General features: G+C 40.1%; 1 protein-coding gene across 2 annotated transcripts in view; it reads right to left on the reverse strand.

Annotated features, from left to right (window-relative positions):
- SHROOM4 (shroom family member 4) overlaps positions 1–22,217 on the reverse strand; it is a 250,091-nt gene that overhangs the window by 126,031 nt on the left and 101,843 nt on the right. For both annotated transcript variants that reach the window (XM_075835604.1, XM_075835605.1), the window contains 2 exons: positions 4,987–5,118; positions 1,981–4,888 (listed from right to left, as the gene is read on the reverse strand). In XM_075835604.1, the coding sequence (XP_075691719.1) occupies positions 1,981–4,888; positions 4,987–5,118 (3,040 nt within the window). The remainder of the gene's footprint in view (positions 1–1,980; positions 4,889–4,986; positions 5,119–22,217) is intronic.

Below are 22,217 nucleotides of genomic sequence, written 5' to 3' on the forward strand. Positions count from 1 at the left end.
CCAGCTCAAGGGACATTTAGGGATTCAGCAAGATTGAAAATCGAGGCCTACATGTTGGGCGCCACTGGTTTAAATTAAACTGATATTGAGCTTTACTTTTACATTAGATTTTCATAAATCATTGTAATAGCTCAGTTTAGACATAAGAGCATTCCAATAATAACATGCAGGTTTCAAATTAAATGCACTGACAAGGTCTGTGAGATATTACAATCTTAGGCCCCATGCACACGACCGTGTTTTTTCCCTCCCGTAAATACTGGCCGTAAATACAGGTCCTTTGTCATCCGTATTTACGGACCCGTAAAAAAAGGGGGGCTGGAAATTATGTCACAATCATGTCCAAACCCCTTAAAAGGGTCACATGATCGCTCAGACGCTATTTTCTCTGCTTCTCTTTATTCAAAAATTGAAATCCCATGACGTCGCCTAGCAATGCTCCCGTAATTACGGGTGCGCACACGTAGCCACCCGTAATTACGGGAGCCCCATAGACTTCTATGGACCTGCCCTTTCTGTAATTACGGCCTGAAATAGGACATGTTCTATATTTTTCAACGGCCCGGGCACCTTCCCGTACGCAAATGGGAAGGTACCCGTGGCCAATAGAAGTCTTTGGGCCCGTAATTACGTGCATTTTTACGGTCGCGTGCGTGGGGCCTAAGGAATTACTGTCATGTTTTAGCTGGAGTTATACATTATATTCATGCCCCAAATCTTTGGCCAGGGAGCCATTATTAAATGGGCTGTCCAAGATTTAAAAAACAAAAGGGTCTGCTATTTTCAATATTCAAGTAAATGGAGCAACACTAGCCACAACCAATTTACAACTTGAACATTTAATTTTTACTTTTGCATGTGATAATTATATGATGCTTAAAGAGGCTCTGTCACCAGATTTTGCAACCCCTATCTGCTATTGCAGCAGATAGGCGCTGCAATGTAGATTACAGTAACGTTTTTATTTTTAAAAAACGAGCATTTTTGGCCAAGTTATGACCATTTTTGCAAATGAGGCTTGCAAAAGTCCAAGTGGGCGTGTTTAAAGTAAAAGTCCAACTGGGCGTGTATTATGTGCGTACATCGGGGCGTTTTTATTACTTTTACTAGCTGGGCGTTCTGACGAGAAGTATCATCCACTTCTCTTCAGAACGCCCAGCTTCTGGCAGTGCAGACACACAGCGTGTTCTCGAGAGATCACGCTGTGACGTCACTCACTTCCTGCCCCAGGTCCTGCATCGTGTCGGCCACATCGGCACCAGAGGCTACAGTTGATTCTGCAGCAGCATCAGCGTTTGCAGGTACGTAGCTACATCGACTTACCTGCAAACGCCGATGCTGCTGCAGAATCAACTGTAGCCTCTGGTGCCGATGTGTCCTCGCTCGTCCGACACGATGCAGGACCTGGGGCATGAAGTGACGTCACAGCGTGATCTCTCGAGAACACGCTCTGTGTCTGCACTGCCAGAAGCTGGGCGTTCTGAAGAGAAGTGGATGATACTTCTCGTCAGAACGCCAGCTAGTAAAAGTAGTAAAAACGCCCCGATGTACGCACATAATACACGCCCAGTTGGACTTTTACTTTAAACACGCCCACTTGGACTTTTGCAAGCCTCATTTGCATAAATACAAAAATGGTCATAACTTGGCCAAAAATGCTCGTTTTTTAAAAATAAAAACGTTACTGTAATCTACATTGCAGCGCCTATCTGCTGCAATAGCAGATAGGGGTTGCAAAATCTGGTGACAGAGCCTCTTTAAGCTTATACATTTCTGGAACATTTTAAGCCTACCAGAAGCTTGTAGGCATTTTTTAGTTAATATCTTTTGAAAATAGTAAGCACACATAATTTGTTAAGAATAACATATGAGCTTACATAAACATTTAATCTCCCACTAACAATTAAAACTCAAAGCCAAAATTTTGTAGACAAAAAAGGACATCAAGATTGTGCCATACATTAAATTAGCATTTCTTACCTGTAACAGGGGTTTCCTTATATGCCATTGGTCAACATGAAGAGAGCCACCATCCTCTAATGAATTATACGGAGCAGGACACAAATAATCTGCACATTGTGTCCATCGATGATGATGGTCTTGATAGAGGTGTTGGCAGTGACAACTGTGATGGGTCACAGGTATATTTCTTTTAAGCAATGCAGGGCATAAGTCATTAGAGCACAATCCACAAACTCTATATCCATATCTCAAAGCGGGTAGATAGTCAGTAGAATGTTTTCCTTGATTACAGCACATTGGAGGGTCTACTCTATGATTCATACAAACATCATAATGAGGTAAACCACTGTCTTGCCTTCTAGGGGAGGTAGTACAATGTGTATTGTCTATAGAGTGCCTCCTTAAATCTGGAAACTTGGTCTGAGAAAGAGGGCAATCCAAGAAAGTTGGGCAAAAGCTTTTATTTGGTTTATCATTCAGAGTGAATGAAGACGATGTGGGTCCTTTACTTACATCTTCAAAAAACTTCCTTCGATCTGAGAATGGCATTAAAATATTTTCGTCACTCATTCTGGTTATCGGAGGATAAATTCCTTCCACATTTATTCCATTTAGTTTTGACTCATCCCCCTTTCCGATGTAGGGATGACTCTGAAGTTTGTGCTCTGGAGACCATGTCCATCTGGCATCATGAGGATTATGCTGAGAAATATGGTCTTTCAATTCTGAAAGTTGCTGCGGAGACTTTAGCTGGGCAATAGGAGAAAGATCATCTGATTTCCTTACTTCTTTAACGGTTTTCTCTGGCCCTAAATTTGCCTGGTATTTTATTTTCCTTTCTGTAACAGGTTGCTGAAGGGTAAACTGCGGCAAATTCCACTTCCCTTCGGAACCAAAAGACTGATTATTCATATAGCAGGTGTTGTTCACATGGACATGTTTATCAAGCGTTTCAGTTGGAGGTTGATTTTCACAAGTATCTGGACCGCAAACTTCAGTGGATGGTTTTCCTTTTAAAACAGAGAAATCTCTGAATTCTACTGGTATTTTCAGGCTGCTTGTCCTGTCTTCACTTTCAATATTCCACATATCTAGACTACTGGACTTACTGGTTGAAACTGGTGCCCATTGATTCACGAAACTTTCAGTTTTAGGATCCATGTAAACATTATGCTGAATATCTCTTGCAGAGTAAGGAAATTTCTGTTTAATGTTCTCTCGATGATCAATTCGATTTTTTTCTTGGAATATAGATTCTTGGTGATGTGTATCGGAGTCATTTGACGTCCAGCAATCATTGTAGGTCTTGTTTTGAGAAGGCAATACCATTTCTTCATCTTCTGTAAAAGCCTCTTTTAGTGATATGTTTTCTTTACTAGTATGTTTGTGAGTTTCATTATTTTTATCAATTATTTCACCCTCAAGTTTTCCCTGATTGAAATAAACATTGGAGCTTCTACACTTTCCAGCACGGTCTCTTTTCATTTCTAAAATAAGTGCTTTGTTTTTAGGTGGTGGTGGTGGAGGAGGAATTATCTCAGAGCAGCTTTCTAATACTTTGTTTCTCTCTTCAACAGACTCCTCACCAGATAGCAGCACTTTTGAACCTTTACTCTTCTGAAGTTGAGATTTTTGTGTCTGTATCTCATTTCTTAGGTTTGTAGCAAAGCGGTCACTTTTTCTTCGCATTTGTGCTGAACGATGACGAGATGAACCAGGCTTTTTAATTAAACCCACATTTTCTTCCTGTCCAGATGCATCTTGTGTTATTGTATCATTAATACATCCTAAAATCAGTCCACCTCCAATAATATTTGACTGTAAACTTTGAGTATCATGTGTCTCATTTGGCATACTAACTGATCTGTCTAATGAGGGACACAGAGCTTCACCACTAGTAACTGAGGGTTGCTCTGCATTCTGATGTTGTGAAATTTCCAAATCTTTCTTAGCACTGCACTGGTATCTTGTTTCATTTTCTTCTTTGCATTTATCAGTAGGATAGTGACCTTCTGCAGAGGATGTCGGTTCCAGATCATTTCTAAAACTGGCTTGTACACTTGACAAATTTGTTTGAGTAGAATGATGACATACAGCCGTCCAGTGTTCACAATCTAAATGATTAACATTTTCTGTGGCCGTGTGATCAATGCTACATGTGACCTCACCAAGATTATTGGAATGAACTACTTCTGTTTCATCTTCAGGCCACTTGTTTTTTAATTCAATGCAATGGTTAGGTGGCCTCTCATCATCCCTTGCAAATTTGTTTCTTTTATGGGCCTTGTCAGTCTGTGAGCTCAGCATGTAATATTGGTCAGATGACAAGTTCTCCTTAAGATGTACAGTACAAGTCCCCTTTGTGCACAGACAAAAAGCATTTTCAGAATTGCCAAACTTTCCAGCTTCTGATGACCACTTTCCAGACATATTAAATGAGTCATCTGGAGCTGAAGCCCTTGAATCACTATTGCAAAATGGATTTTTGTTTTCTCTCAAGCTATCCCTGCGTATAGGTGGTTGAGGTGGAGAATTTATAGTCTCCAAATTGTGTGCATTATATAATATGGAATCTTTTTGAAAATTTTCATTCAATGATTGCCTAGAAATATCCATCTGTGAGTCTACAGCAACCAGTCTCGTTTGGTGATACCGACCAACTTCTTGTTTATTTGAGCCCAAAATGCAATTAATAGGAGACTCATCCATTCTTGCTGACACTGTATAATCAGAGGTAATGGAGCTTGCCGAGAAGGAGCTATAGGCAGAGTCCCTTTTGTTTTGGTAGATGGCTGGGTCAAGTGGTGAAAGCGTTCCCTCATAGTAATTCTGTCCAGGATGATCAAGACTTTCCATGCTACCTATCGAGCTGCTTTTGTCTGTACTGCAGTGTCTTGAAAGAGTATTCCACTGTAGAGGATATTCACTGTAAGAAAAATGAACAGCGCTAGATATTTGGTTTTCATTACTTATGCATACTATTCATTAGGTTTCTAGGTTAACCCAGAAGCACATAAAATTTACCTCATTTCACTGCCAGAGTGCCAGGACATACTGAAAGCATCTGATGGGTACTGCATGCTTGCAACATCTGGGTGAACCTCGGAGAGCTTGGCAAGGTGCCATGAGTGGGGCCTGATGACTAAAACACTCCTCCTAAATAACACACAGATTAAAAGAAAAGGTTACAATACAAATTTTATAGTACAGAAACAAATCATAAAAACTATAAAAAGGAGATCATTAAATACAAAAAAAAGTTACATTTATTATAAAGGTTATCTGGTCTAATAACTACAACAAGAACTTGCAAAGTGTCTCTGTAAGTAAATAAGGATGGCTTAAAGCAATTTAAATGGGTTCTTTGTGGGTGTATAAAAAAGGGTTCTGTTAAGATTTTATACCCTCAGGGGATATATCCATAGCGAGAAGAAATGGTCTACTAGTCCGTCTTGCATATAAAGTCCATTAATGAAAGTATTGATATAGCCAACAAGGGGCCTGGGGTATGCTTCTCGCATAAGCTTGTAAACAGCATGCAGTGATGAGAGGAGCACATTGACAATTTATCTTTAGTGTCGCTGGTTTGCATTGATTACGAAGTTCTTTCAAATTATATGTTGTAAAAAAAATATATTAAAAAGGATGTTCTTGGTTTCCAAGACTTGAAATACACTAGCTGCAGAAGATAAACCCAACTTCTGTCATAGAATACGCATGGCTGACATCACCAATAATTCATCTAGGACAACTATTAAAACTTTTCCTTTATTAATAAAGACCATAAAAATAAAGCCCATAAAAACAATGTGAAGCCCACTAGATAAATACTAAAGGTACAGAACATAAATATCAAATAATGGCACTAATCACCACATGTAAAGACCATACGTCATAATTACCCTTCAAACACGCTGACCACTTATAGCCAACTAGCCAAGTAAGCCATAGAGTGAAGAGACATAAATACAAATTGGTCTAAACAGTCTCACCGGATCTAAAAAAAATACACATACAAAAAGAATGGTCTTACCAGATTCTTTGTGGTCTGGGGCAGGGAGGGTGCTTGTTATTCATGCTAGTCAACCAGGAATGTGGGGTACCCGTCTGCTATCGCTATTACACCCTCAAACAAGATCTGTCTGTAGCCCTGTAGTCTATACAACGCACCAGCCCTGTAAAAGGTGACCCTGTCTAGAACCTGCCCATAGCTAAGTCAGCCTAAAATAGTCCCTCAGACACTGGCAAGACATAAAATATCCCAACTTATTTATTATAACTTATTCAGACTACCCCCGTAAGGATGCAGCCTAGTTTTGGCCTTAAAGAGGCTCTGTCACCAGATTTTGCAACCCCTATCTGCTATTGCAGCAGATCGGCGCTGCAATGTAGATTACAGTAACGTTTTTATTTTTAAAAAACGAGCATTTTTGGCCAAGTTATGACCATTTTTGTATTTATGCAAATGAGGCTTGCAAAAGTACAACTGGGCGTGTTGAAAAGTAAAAGTACAACTGGGCGTGTATTATGTGCGTACATCGGGGCGTTTTTACTTCTTTTACTAGCTGTGCGTTCTGACGAGAAGTATCATCCACTTCTCTTCAGAACGCCCAGCTTCTGGCAGATCATGCTGTGACGTCACTTCCCCAGGTCCTGCATCGTGTCAGACGAGCGAGGACACATCGGCACCAGAGGCTACAGTTGATTCTGCAGCAGCATCAGCGTTTGCAGGTAAGTCGATGTAGCTACTTACCTGCAAACGCTGATGCTGCTTTTTTATTTTTGAGTCAACGTAGTCATATACGGGCTGATTTGTTGAAGCATGAGTTGTACTTTTTATTGGCACCATTTTGAGATACATACAAAGTATTGAACAACTATTATTAATTTGATTGGGGGCATAATGGGAAAAAAAACCAAAAACATTTCACAATTCTTTTTATGGTGTCCACTATGTGGTATAAATTACATGTTAACATAGTTTTGCGGGTGGTTATGATTACTGTAAACCCATAGGTTATGTTATAATACATTTGCATAATAATATATATATAATTTTTTTTGTGTGTGTTTTCCTATTCTGTGTTTTCCCCAAAAAATAAAATAAAAAATAAATAAATATAAAAAATTACCCATAAGGCATTGGTTAATCATCCCTTAGGCTGGGTTCAGACGACCTATTTTCAGGCGTATTATGCCTCATTTTACGCCTGAAAATAGGGCTACAATACGTCAGCAAACATCTGCCCATTCATTTGAATGGGTTTGCCGACGTATTGTGCAGACGACCTGTAATTTACGCGTCGTCGTTTGACAGCTGTCAAACGACGACGCGTAAATTGACTGCCTCGGCAAAGAAGTGCAGGGCACTTCTTTGCCACGTAATTTGAGCCGTTCTTCATTGAACTCAATGAAGAGCAGCTCAAGATATACGAGCGCCACAGACGCCTCGTATATTACGAGGAGGAGCATTTACGGCTGAAACGACGCAGCTGTTTTCTTCTGAAAACAGTCTGTCATTTCAGCCGTAAATGACAGCTAGCGTGTGCACATACCCTAAAAAGGAAAATATCTCTCCTGATCCCAAGTGGCAATCCGACTGGATCAACATTCTAACAAGAATTCTACACATTGATATAGGAGCTAATATTTTTTCATCCTAGAAATAGATCTAAGCATTTTTTTAACGCCATCTTCTGTTCCTGATGTGACCAGTTCCTGTGGTAGATAATTCTGGTAGATTCACAGTTCTCACCTCTGGAGATTGTACCTTTTTTTTCACCAGACGTAGGAAGTGCCCTCTCTGAGGGTATTTTACATGGAACAAGTTTTCACTATATTTCTTGTATGGCCCATTTATATACCATATTTTTCGAACTATAAGACGCAACCAGGTTTTAGACAACAGAAAAAAGGAAAAAATTATTTCATATTTTACTACCTTTACAAAGAAAAAACTATTTGTTAAAAAAAAAAAAATTTGTTCCGTTTCACCACTAAGAGCCATAATGTTTATATTTTTCATCGATTGAGCGGTGTGAGGGCTTATTTTGTGCGGGACGAGCTGTAGTTTTTTGCTACATACGATTTTTTGTTCACTTTTTATAAAAAAAACTTTTAGCGCTAAGGTGACCAAGAAAACCAATATTCAGGTGTTTTAAATTTATTTTATGCAATTCATCGTGCTAGTTCAATAAAGGTATATTGTAATAGTTTGGACTTTTACGGACGAAGCGATACCGATTTTTATATTTTTTATATTGTGCTTGGGGAGAAATGGGAAACTGTGTTTTTTTAACTTTTAATATATATATATATATTTATTTATTTATTTTTTATTTACACTTCTGAAAATGTATCTAACTTTTTTTTTACACATTTTATTAGTTCTCCTAGGGGACTTGAACCAGCGATCGTTAGATACAATACACTGCAATACAAATGTATTGCAATATATTGTTATTTTTACAGGCTTCTGCTGGGCCCTGCAGGAGACAGAAGGCAGACCTGGGGGCCTTCATTAGACCCCCGGGCTCCCATGACCACAATCGGCGCCTCCCGATCATGTTAAAGGGAGGTCATTGGGCTGTCGGAGCGGTCCATACCCCTAACAGTTTAAATGCCACAGTCGCTATTGACGACGGCATTTAACTAGTTAAACGGCCAGGAACAGCGTGATCACTGTTCCTGGCCGTTAGAGCAGCTTGTAAAACACAGCTGGCACCTGCAGTGTATCGAGCGCATGAGCCCACTCCAAACATCACCCCCCCCCCCCACTGCTCCATGACATGCCGGCACAGCTTGGTTCGGGAAGGGGTTATAGGAAGCGGTCAGCAGGGTCTGGTGCAGCCGGGCCACTTAAAGAGGCTCTGTCACCAGATTTTGCAACCCCTATCTGCTATTGCAGCAGATAGGCGCTGCAATGTAGATAACAGTAACGTTTTTATTTTTAAAAAACGAGCATTTTTGGTCAAGTTATGACCATTTTTGTAATTATGCAAATGAGGCTTGCAAAAGTCCAAGTGGGTGTGTTTAAAAGTAAAAGTCCAACTGGGCGTGTATTATGTGCGTACATCGGGGCGTTTTTAATACTTTTACTAGCTGGGCGCTCTGATGAGAAGTATCATCCACTTCTCTTCAGAACGCCCAGCTTCTGGCAGTGCAGACACAGCCGTGTTCTCGAGAGATCACGCTGTGTCGTCACTCACAGGTCCTGCATCGTGTCAGACGAGCGAGGACACCGGCACCAGAGGCTACAGATGATTCTGCAGCAGCATCGGCGTTTGCAGGTAAGTCGATGTAGCTATTTACCTGCTGATGCTGCTGCAGAATCATCTGTAGCCTCTGGTGCCGGTGTCCTCGCTCGTCTGACACGATGCAGGACCTGTGAGTGACGACACAGCGTGATCTCTGGAGAACACGGCTGTGTCTGCACTGCCAGAAGCTGGGCGTTCTGAAGAGAAGTGGATGATACTTCTCTTCAGAGCGCCCAGCTAGTAAAAGTATTAAAAACGCCCCGATGTACACACATAATACACGCCCACTTGGACTTTTACTTTTAAACACACCCACTTGGACTTTTGCAAGCCTCATTTGCATAACTACAAAAATGGTCATAACTTGGCCAAAAATGCTTGTTTTTTAAAAATAAAAACGTTACTGTAATCTACATTGCAGCGCCGATCTGCTGCAATAGCAGATAGGGCTTGCAAAATCTGGTGACAGAGCCTCTTTAACTGCCGAATATAAGATGTAGGGACTTTTTAGCAAGATTTATTCTTGCTAAAAAATTGCTTTTTATAGTCTGAAAAATATGGTATTTATAGAAGTTAATCATGTCCTCCCTCTTAGTCGTTTCTTTTCAAGGTTAAGTAGGTTTAATTATTTTAATCTTTCCTCATAACTTAGATTCTCCATGCCACTTATTAGCTTCGTTGCTCTTCTTTATAATTTTTCCCAACTTCAGGGCATCCTTTCTATGAACTGGAGTTCCAGAACTGAACTGCATATTCTATACCGCGTTCCAAATTATTATGCAACTGTTATTTTTCGCTGATTTTCCTAAATAGTCGATGCAAATGACAGTCAGTATAATCTTCAAGCCATCAACCGTTGGAGTATAATGCGTATTTTATTGAACAAATCTCCTAATGATAACAGATTTTTTTTTAGACGTAAAAAACTCAAAATGCACTGTTTCAAATTATTATGCACGACAGAGATCAAAACATTTTAAAGGTTGTAAAGAGAACTAAAATGGTAATTTTTTGAATTTGCAGCATCAGGAGGTCATATTTACAGAAATCAAAAGCTCTTTCAATAGAAAAAAACTTAACAGGCCAAGTTACAGGTTAACATAGGACCCCTTCTTTGATATCACCTTCACAATTCTTGCATCCATTGAATTTGTGATTATTTGGACAGTTTCTGCTTGAATATCTTTGCAGGATGTAAAGGATCTGCCAGGCACAGCTTCGGGGTTAACTCCCTTAATTAATCAGTCAGCACCTGAATCTACATCCCTGAGACTGACTCCAGCTTCCACCACTCAGGCTGGCAGGCTTAGGAGTGGGAGAGCCTATCGCAGCCTGGCCAGACTAAGCTAGCTCCCGCCCTCTGTCTATTTATACCTGCATTTCCTGTTCCTCCTTGCTTGTTATTCTTTTTCGTGTGGTTTCCTGGCCCAGCAACAGCTCCTTCTATTTTGTTCCTGCTCCATACTGACCCTGGCTTACTGACCACTCTTCTGCTCTTCGTTTGGTACCTCGCACACTCCTGGCTTGACTCGGCTCGTTCACCACTCTGGTTGCTCACGGTGTTGCCGTGGGCAACTGCCCCTTTCCCTTGCTTGTATTCCCTTGTATGTTTGTCGTGTTTGTCGTGCACTTACTGAGTGCAGGGACCGCCGCCCAGTTGTACCCCGTCGCCTAGGGCGGGTCGTTGCAAGTAGGCAGGGACAGAGTGGCGGGTAGATTAGGGCTCACTTGTCCGTTTCCCTACCCCCCGGTCATTACACAGGATGTCAGAATAGCCTCCCAGAGCTTCTGTTTTGATGTGAACTGCCTCCCACCCTCATAGATATTTTGCTTGAGGATGCTCCAAAGGTTCTCAATAGGCTTGAGGTCAGGGGAACATGGGGGCCACACCATGAGTTTCTCTCCTTTTATGTCCATAGCAGCCAATGACACAGAGGTATTCTTTGCAGCATGAGATGGTGCATTGTCATGCATGAAGATAATTTTGCTACGGAAGCCACGGAAGAAAGTGGTCAGTCATAAACTCTACGTACTTTGCAGAGGTCATTTTCACACTGTCAGGGACCCTAAAGGGGCCTACCAGCTCTCTCCCCATGATTCCAGCCCAAAACATGACTCCACCTCCTTGCTGATGTCGCAGCCTTGTTGTGACATGGTGGCCATTCACCAACCATCCACTACACCATCCATCTGGACCATCCAGGGTTGCACGGCACTCATCAGTAAACAACACGGTTTTAAAATTAGTCTTCATGTATTTCTGAGCCCACTGCAACCGTTTCTGCTTGTGAGCATTGTTTAGGGGTGGCCGAATAATAGCTTTATGCACACTTGCAAACCTCTGGAGGATCCTACACCTTGAGGTTCGCCGGACACCAGAGGCACCAGCGGCTTCAAATACCTGTTTGCTGCTTTGCAATGGCATTTTAGCAGCTGCTCTCCTAGTCCTATTAATTTGTCTGGCAGAAACCTTCTTCATTATGCCTTTATCTGAACGAACCCGTCTGTGCTCTGAATCAGCCACAAATCTTTTCACAGTACGATGATCACGCTTAAGTTTTCTTGAAACATCCAATGTTTTCATACCTAGTCCAATGTATTGCACTATTTCACGCTTTTCGGCAGCAGAGAGATCCTTTTTCTTTCCCATATTGCTTGAAACCTGTGGCCTGCTTAATAATGTGGAACGTCCTTCTTATGTAGGTTTCCTTTGATTGGGCACACCTGGCAAACTAATTATCACAGGTGTCTGAGATTGATTACAATGATCCAAGCAGCCCTAAGACACAATACCATCCGTGAGTTTAATTGAAAAACTAATAATTAAATGTTTATGACACTTAAATCCAATGTGCATAATAATTTGGAACACTGTGTAGATGAGGCCGCACTAATGCTTTGTAAAGTGGTAATATTATATCCCTGTCCCGCGAGTGTATGCCTCTTTTAATACACAACAATATCTTGCTAGCCTTAGAAGCAGCTGATTGACATTGAATGCTGTTATTTAGTTTATGATCTACATGTACACCCAGATCCTTCTCAACAAGTGACTCCCCCAGTGTAGCTCCCCCTAGGACATATGATGCATGCAGATTGTTGGTACCCAGATGAATAACCTTACATTTATGCATATTAAACCTCATTTGCCAAGTTGATGCCCAAACACTTAGTGTGTCCAAATCAGCTTGTAATTTATGAACACCTTCCATAGACTGAACTATACTACATAGATTGGTGTCATCTGCAAAAACAGAAACTGTATTCTTAATTCCATCCTCTATCTCAGCGGTCCCCAACCTTTTTTTCATGCAAGAAAATGTTTCCAGGGAGCGGCGGTGGGGGGGGGGGGGGGCTTTTGGTTCGGAACTAGTTACGGCTGGGGGGGTTAGGTCTGTTCACACGTTGTGTAAATACCGTGGATTTTCCACAACGGAATTCATTTCGGAAAATACACATTATAATATAGTAGCAGCAAAGTGGATGTGATTGAGCGCAAGAACCGCTCAGAAATTGACATGCGGTGCAGAGTTTTATTCCGCAGCATGTCAATTGTATTTGCAAATAGCAGTTGCGTTTATTGCGGTGGAATCGCAACGATTCCGCCGCAAAAACGCAGCTCAGAAAAAAACAAAAAAACAAAAACGTATACTTGCCTAGAAGTCTGTGTTCTTTTTCCAGGCCGGCCTCCTGGGATGACGTTTCATCCCATGTGACTGCTGCAGTGGCTGTCACATAGGATGAAACATCATCCCAGGAGGCCGACCTGGGTGAAGTTAGAGGGCCGGCCTCCTGGGATGATGTTTCATTCCATGTGGCTGCAGTGTTCTCCTGGGATGCTAGCAGGCTGGCTATATGCTCAGCAGTTTTCCTGGCATTACGGGCGAAAAACTGCACCACAGTTTGGTGCGGTTTTTCACCCGAAACTCCCTCCGGCCACCGGGGCGGATACCAGATACCGTGGCCCAATACCAAATGATCCGCGGCCTGGTGCTTGGGATCACTGCTCTATATCATTAATAAATAAGTTGAATAATAGTGGTCCCAGCACTCAACTCTGGGGTACACCCCTTAAAAAACAGTGACTATTCAGAGTAGGAATTATTGGTCACAAATCTCTGGAGCAAATTTTCAATCCAGATTACAAACTATACTTTCTAAACCTATAGCCAATAACCACTTCCTGACCACACGATTTAACCCCCCCCCCCTTCCTGACGAGACCCATTTTTAAGTTTTAGCCAAGTTTTAGCCATGTGCCAATTTAAAATTGATCTATTATTTTTCCAACCTACATGTATTTGGTCTTGTTTTTCTCAGAACATGCTGGTCTTCCATATTGTGTAAAAAAAAAACAGATATATTTTAAGTTTTTTTAAAATATTGAAAGGAAAAAAAAAAATGTGAATATGTGATTTTAGTTTTTTTTTTTTTATATCTGGTGCATGCCACTGGGTAAACACACCTGAATATCTATTTGGAAACTTCTGCCGAATTCAACGATACCAAATATGTGTGCATTTCTTAGACGGCAAGGCGGAGCTTACAATGCAAAATGGCTTTTAAGGAACAATTTTCCATAGCTGAGGATAGGCCATCAATTTTTGTGGTCTGGAAAACCCGCTTGACACCCCAAAATGACTATTATGGAAATTAGACCCCCCCTAAGGTATTTATTTAATGACATATAAAAGATTTTAAAAACTGCCATTTAAAATATCTGCAGCATGTGGATGAGATTTGTAAAATCTCATCTACTTAAAATCCACACTTAAAATCTGCAGTGAATACGCCACATCTAACGTCACCCTAAGGCCCAGTTCACACAGGCTTTTTCGCCGCAGGGAGGAGCAATGTGATCGTTGTGACAGACTGTCACAACAACCACATGACTGGAGACCATACTGAGTGGTCTCCGGGGGAAAGCTCCGTGATATTAGCTGTCTCTAGACAGCTGTATCACAGAGCCCCTCACAGTTGGCGTGTAAGCGCTGCTGTTAGGAGCAATGTGATCGTTTTGACAGGTTGTCACAATGATCACATGACTGGAGATCATACAGCATGGACTCCGGTTGAAGCTCCGTGATCCAGCTGTCTAGAGACAGCTGTATCACGCAGCTAAATGCCACCGGGGAGCGGCACACCTACTAACTCTGCAGGACATTCTGAAATATCCTTGCAAAGTTAATTGTGGACTGCCCGGATGTTTATAGTGGTTAAAGACTATGTACACCTTTGAAATCGCTTTTTTTTAATTTAATAAAAATTTATATCAGTATGATTAGTGCAACTTTCAAAATACTTTTTATTAAAAATTATTTTTACTTTTTGAGAAACAGCTTCTTTGTATACGGTTTACAGAGCAGTTGTATCTATTGCTGAAACCTGTATCTGTTAGGTCCGAGGGACTGACGGGTTCAGTGTCTGTGGGTCCTGCAGGATCCACCTGTAATCGATCAAATCTAAGTTCATTATTACTTTTAAAAAAAAAAAACTATTTAAAAAATGTACATAGCCTTTAAAGTCTATAGGTTTAGAAAGTATACTAGTAGTTTGTAATTGGATTGAAAATTGGCTCATTGACCGTATCCAGAGATTTGTGGTCTTAGACACGCAGGATCCAGCTGTTACCGATCACATCTAAGTTCATAACCCAGGACCCGCTGTCACTGAACCAGTCAGTGCTGCTGACCTGACGTATTCAGCTCTTAGCGCATGACACAGCTGCTCTGTATACTGAATACAAAGCAGCTGTATCTCAAAAAGTCAAAATAATTTTTATTAAAAAGTATTTTGAAAGTTGCACCAATCACACAAATTTCAAAAGGTGTACATTAGCCTTTCATTTACTGGCGTCTATGAAGGACAGCGTCAATTGCCTTTGCAAATTCCAAAAACACTATCCACAGCGGCCCCGCTTTCTAGGCCTTTACTTACATCTTCATAAAAACAAATCAGGTTGGTTTGACAACTTCTGTCCCTAGTAAATCCATCTTCGCTGTCACTTATAATACTATTTTACACTGACAGGCAATAATGCTTTAGTATACTAAGTAAACCAAAGCATTATATAAGCGATCAGAAGATCGCAAAGTGAAGTGCCTTAGTAGGAGAAATGTATGTCGATGGACTTAAAAAAAAGTTATGACTCTTGGAATGCGACAGTGAAAAAACAAAAAAAGAACACTTTCCTTAACGCACAAAAAGACCTGGTCATTAAGGGGTTAAGAAAAAGTGTTTTTATTGTGGGAAAGTAGTAAAACATAAAAAAAAGCTATATAAATTGGGTATCACCGTAATCGAATCGACCCGCAGCACAAAAGTTTACATTTTGCTTGTACCGCACAGTGAATGATGAAAAAAAACCAAAAAAAGTGCTGGAATTGCTGTTTCTTGGTCTCCCGTCTCCCAAATAATGGAATACAAATTTATCAAAAAAATTGCATCCAAAATGTGTTCATCCAAAACATTTTATATGGCGTTGCCATCATGGTTTAGAGAAGAATTACACTTTTCTTTCTCATTCTCACACATCATATTCTAGAATAGATATGCTTTTCTTGGAACACCAGGGTCTACAGGATCTTTTATGAACCGAAATTGGCCTCATACCATGGTCTGACCATGTCTCTATTTTGCTCTCTCTTAAAGAGGCTATATTTTACACTCCTACCTTCCCTTGAAGACTTAATGAGTATATTTTGTCACACCCAGAATATAAACACATGCTAGAGTCTGAATTGAAAGCATACTTTGACATCAACCTGCGTTCCGTACCCAACATGTTCTCGGTTTAAAATGCGCATGAAGGGGTCATGAGGGGTATGTTTTTAAAGTCCTGTGCAGAAGCCAAAAGAAAAAGGGAGAAGAAATTTACCTCTCTAATCTCCAAAATTAAACTTCTGGAATCCCATAATAAATCTAACCCCTCTACTTATTTGATTTCTGAACTTTTCAATCTACATTCAGCATTACTAGCCCTTCGAGCACAGAAACGCTTTTATAAAATGCCAAATTCATGGCTATGAGTCATGGTTCCTTCCCTTCGGAGAAGCTAGAAGCTCTCATTATTACCCTGCCTTAGCCAGGAAAAGACCTGACCACGCCTGCAAATTTCCATCCCATTTACTTGCTGAACACGTCAAAATATACTTTAAAGTATTATTCAATCATCTTTTTGCAATTTTGCCTGACCTGATCTTTCCTGACCAAGTAGGATTTGTCACTCAAAGACAAGTCCCTGATGGCACTAGAAGATTTTATTTTATTAGGTCTGCAGAACTTGCTTGAACCCCTTCCCTCTTGCTCGCTTTAGACACTGAGAAGGCATTTAACTGCATTCATTGGGGTATACTTGAAGCTACATATACAAAATATGGGTTCATGGGCCCAATCAAATCTGCTATATTGACGCTTACTTAACACGCTCTGAAAAAGTGTTCTCGTTTGGCTGTATTTATCGTCCTTTTCAGATTACCAATGGGAAGCGCAAGGGTTGCCTCCCGAACCTCTTAAATTTGCGTTAATGATGGAACCGTTAGCAGAATTGGTTAGATCCACCCGGGAGATTCAGGGCATTACTGTGGATCATCAGGAGAATAAAATCGGCCTTTATGCTGATAACATGATTCTGGCCTTAATGAATCCGGTCACCCCATAACACTATGCTCAACAACTCCTATCAGATTTTGGGCAGGTTTCTCAATATAAGGTCAATAGAATGAAATCTCAATTACTTCATATCGACCCACACACTAAAGGGAATCATTGGGATCTCTTTAGTTAGCCCAAGCTCCCAGACATTTGTCATAAATTATTCCCCTTTGCTTACCTCTATCCCACACCTCTTAAAGAGGCTCTGTCATCACATTATAAGTGCCCTATCTCCTACATAAGGAGAGGGGCGCTATAATGTAGGTGACAGCAGTGCTTTTTATTTAAAAAAAGATTCACGCTGTAAATGACAGGTTACAGCGAGATTACGCTTGCTCTGCTGTATCTACCACAGAAACATTAACGAAGTGTCTGGATTGTGAATAGACATCCTGTGGAATGTCTATTCACCATCTAAACACTTTAGTATAGTTAATGTGTTAGTATAAGACAGCACATAGTGATCTAAAAGGATCCCTATGCGCTGACTAAATGAATGGAGAAAAGTGTATGATGCTGATTGGTCAGCGTCATACACTCCTCTGTACAACGCCCACTTGGTCAATAGTAAAACACGCCCAGTTGTCCATTAAGAAACTCATTAGCATAAAGCTAAAATCCCTAACAACGTGGTGAAAATAGATTGTTTTTGTAAATAAAAAGCACTGCTGTCACCTACATTATAGCGCCCATCTCCTTATGTAGGAGATAGGGCACTTATAATGTGGTGACAGAGTCTCTTTAACTAGCTTTTGTAAACCCTTTATTTCTTGGGCTGGACGTATAGCTGTGATCAAAATGATCCTATAAGTCTTTAGGACTATAACTATCCTTATCCCTATGTACTTCCTTACTAAACTTCAAGTCTTCTGAATAAATACATCTGGGGGATCACAATTTTAGTATAAAATTTTCTACAATTTCCAAACCTTGCTGTCGTCAGTCCTGGTAATTAAATACTTCTGGTCTTTGATATTCACTTTCATATGCACAGTGAAGTACAGCAAAAAATAGTGTGGTCCACGACCCGGACCACATTGGACGTCTACTTTCTCCGGCGGACTCAAACACTGCTCCCCTTTTTTTCCCAGACGCCACCATCTTCTCCTCCTGCATCCCTCCACTCAACCACTGCACTCCAGCTGGTACAGGTAGCTGCTACTCATTCAAGGGACACCAGCATGCCTACTCAGACTCTAATCCCTGCTACAGGAGCAGAACAACAGATTACTAAGGTACCTCCAGCTGCCATGGCACACGTGGTGACCGCATCATCTTCTTTCAGAGAGCTCTCACCTCCTCTGCTACCGTCTCCAATATAGCAGGTTAGAGATCCCCCTCTATGACCGCACAGATTTTTGCATCCCCTAAAGCTCAAAGGCCTTCTCAGAAATCTAAAGGGCCGCCCCCTCATTCCTCCTATAGCTCCTCCTGGCAGGCTTTGACTGGGAATGACCTGAATGTACCCCTTCCATGTCCCAAAATATGCCCAGGCCCTACAGGCATCTATCTCAGACTCAGAACAGGAGGACCCTGATACCCTTTCATCCCGCCTGCCGCAGATTTGGCGAGATTGTCTCTTACAGCTCCCCACTAAAGGGGTCTTTAAAGACATGATTCAAGAGGTTAAAGAGACTTTCCAGGGGCGTGACCAGATGCTGAGGAGAGAGGTTATGTGCGGCAGAGGCTCCGGGACCCATATAACACAAGCGGCTCAAACAACCCAGTTTAAGATCGCTGCTATGATCAAAAACCATCTCAACCTCCTTATTCCTTAAGAACCTTAATCACACACAAATAATGACTAGAAGCAGGAAGAAAGCATCTAGTCCACCTAAACTAACGGCCTCACAGGAGGAACTCATCTACCCATTATCTCATATATGGGCTCATGGTAGGCCGTGTATCTTCCCAATTTTTTCTCTCCTATAACAAGATGCTCAAATTTGGTTCATACAGAACCTGGACTGTTACAGAATGAACTTTGTACTTTATTTATTAGGTTAACTGTTATGTTATCTTGGTATTTACTTTGTGTGGATTAATGGGCAGACTACACCATTTGATCTTTAGGGAATCTTCATATGGTAAGTAATTGTGTTTTTAGCTCTACCTATCACACTCCAAAATGGTATTTAAAGGGAATATGTCGCTATAAATTTATTTTTTTAGTTAAACAATCATTATTATAGTGATTACACATTGTTTTAATTTTTTACATTTTTTCACATGTCAGGAAATATTATAAATTAGATTCTAATTTATAAAATTTCCATGTGCTGGTCACTAGAGGGAGCAATTCCCAAAATTGCAGCATGGTCAATGTGGTAAAGCAACCTCATTGCTTTATGCTGCAAATTTGGGGTAGACACACTCGCTCTAGTGTCCTCACACAATCCCCCTTCCGTTATTCTGGCTATTCCTTGCGCCTTCGCTTCCTTGAACATATGGGCAGAAGCTGCGACCGGAAGTAGTCATCTGACTGTCCGGCAGCAGCTTCCGGTCCACATGAAAATGGCGCCAGGTTTCACTCTGCTAACGAGCTTCATTTTGGTCTGTGTGGGAGCGGCGCATGCGCTGTTCCCACACGGACGGCGTACGCTGCGGTGAATGGAACGGCTCCTGTACGCATTCTCTATGGGGATGTATGTGCCGTATTCCATCTCTGTATGTGTCGTTAATCGACACATACAAAGATGGAAAAAAAATGGCAGCCCCCATAGAGAAGTAAAAGTAAGAAAAAAAAAATAAGTAGAACACAAGAACACAAATAAATAAAATTTATTTTTATATCACACTAAAAGCAATATTATAAAAAAAAATATTTCATGACACCTTCCCTTTAAAATCACTTCTTTAAATGTAAAATGGCTAAACAGTACTTTCAAACGCTCTCTCTCTCTCTCTCCTCTTAAGAGAAGCACAAAAACAAAAATGTGAGGTGTTTTGGGTCCAGGAAACTCACTTAAAGGCAGAAGATGGTAAAAGGTTACATAACCGTAATTTTCCTAACATATTTTTTGCACATGCTGTTAACAAAAAAAAGAAAGTCTTAATAGCGTTTCAAAATACCTTTCAACTTATTGATTCCTTTGCAGATAGCGAAGGTAGATATCTCATTATAATTTGTAATATTAACAATACCCCTTACACTCTGGTATCCCTGCATGCCCCTAACACTCAATAAATCAAATACATAAAAGATACAATTGAATTAGCCAATAAAATGAAAAAAGGATTACTAATATATCGCAGAGATTTTAATATAGTACCAGATCCTATACTGCATAAGATTTTTTTCCGTCTCCCACCTAAAGAAACAGGAATTCAACACCTTCTATTCAAAGAAAGTCTTTATGATACAAGGAGAATATTCCATGCTGACTAAAGAAATTATATTTTCTTTTCAAATCCCCATAAATTATACTCCCGCATAGACCTCATTTTAACAAATGCTTGTTACAAAAAGTTCTAACGTCCAAAATCAAACTAATTTCACGGTCTGACCATGCCCCCATTTCTATATCTATTACTGAAACATTTAATACCTTCCCCCCTTCATCACCTTGGAGGCTTAATAATTAACTCTTAACTAAGTTGGAATTCTCCTCTCAGATGCTCACCGCGCTAGAGTACTTTACTCTTAACGATAATGGGGCACTTTCAGACACCAATGTATGGTGCGCTCATAAAGCAATAATTAGAGGCCTATTTATCAAATTAGCAGCTAATGGGAAAAAAAATAGAACAGCTAAAATTGATGACCTCTTATGTAAAATTAACATCTTAGAAGATAAAAGCAAGGAACAAACTTCCCCTTACACTCTTGCGGAATTTAAAAAAACTACATCTCCAATTATTTATGTACATGCAAAACAGGTATGAATTTAACCTCAGGAAGGCAAAATTTAACACATTATTGTCAGGGTAACAGGGCATCAAAACTTCTAGCAAATCAAATCAAATCCAAAGAGGCGAGATCAAAAATCCCTTATCTAATTGACCATCATGGTAACAAAATTTTAAATCCTCCAAAAATTTCTGAGGCCTTTTTGGAATACTATAGTAATCTTTATAATCTGAAAGATCAAACAGATATTCCTCAACCAAATAAGAAAGTAATTAACAATTTTCTGGATAATATTTCTTACCTTACTTATCCCCTGCTCAAAAGGAACTACTTAATATTGAAATAACTAATGGAAATTTCGGAGACAATATCAGAATTAAAACATAATAAATCACCTGGACCTGATGGACTGATAAACAAATATTACAAACATTTCAAACACCTACCTTCCTACCTAACTTTTCCTTTTTCTACTTAAAGCCTATAATCAGATCATACATACAGGCAATTGCCCACATGCCTTGAGAATTACCCTTCCCAAACCAGGTAAATCCCCAGATTCTCCTCCAAATTTTAGACCTAAAGGTATATGCCAAAATACTAGCTAACCATTTGGTCAACATACTTCCACTTTTGATCAAAAACTATCAAGTGGGCTTTGTCAAAGGTCGTCAAACATCTAATGGCACAAGACGTTTCTTAGATCTTGTTGAATTGGTAGATGAACATCAAACTCCTCTCTCTGGATGCGGAGAAGGCGTTCGACAGAGTCAATTGTGGATACTTCGTCTGTTCTTAAAAATGTGGCTTTAGTGGAATCTTTCAGCAGTGTTGGCTTTATACTCCAATCCTAATACTTCTATATATATATATCAGGTTTTCCTTCCGATTCTTTTAAAATCACAAATGGAACCAGACAACGTTGCCTGATGTTACCACTAAATTTTGCAATGATGATGGAACCATTTGCGGACTAGCTCAGAACATTTATGAAATTAAGGTGGGGTCAAATGAGCACCGCATCGGCCTATTTGCGGATGATGTTCTCATAGCTCTAACGGATCCAGTGAATTCACTCCCTGCAGTTGTAGAGATTATACAAAGATTTAATGCAGCCTCCTATTATAAGATAAACTTTTCAAAATCCCAAATACTGAATTTAGGATTGAAGAAATATATTGTGACTACTCTTTCTACTACGTATGACTTTAAATGGGTAAAGGATTATCTTCATTACTTAGATATTAATATAACTTATCCAGCGTCTAAGATGTTTGAACTAAACTATATACCTCTCATTACTACAATTAAAGAAGATATTCATTAGATGAAATTACAGAGCATTTCTTGGTTAGGAAAAATCTCAGCAGTTCATATGGTAATTCTACCTAAAATACTCTACATGTTCCATAATATTCTGATATATCTTCCTATTTCATATATCAAGAAATTGCAATCAATACTACAGCTATATCCTTGGGGTAACAGGAAACCTA

Source organism: Rhinoderma darwinii, chromosome 8, assembly GCF_050947455.1.
Source record: "Rhinoderma darwinii isolate aRhiDar2 chromosome 8, aRhiDar2.hap1, whole genome shotgun sequence".
In the NCBI taxonomy this organism is placed as follows: domain Eukaryota; kingdom Metazoa; phylum Chordata; class Amphibia; order Anura; family Rhinodermatidae; genus Rhinoderma; species Rhinoderma darwinii.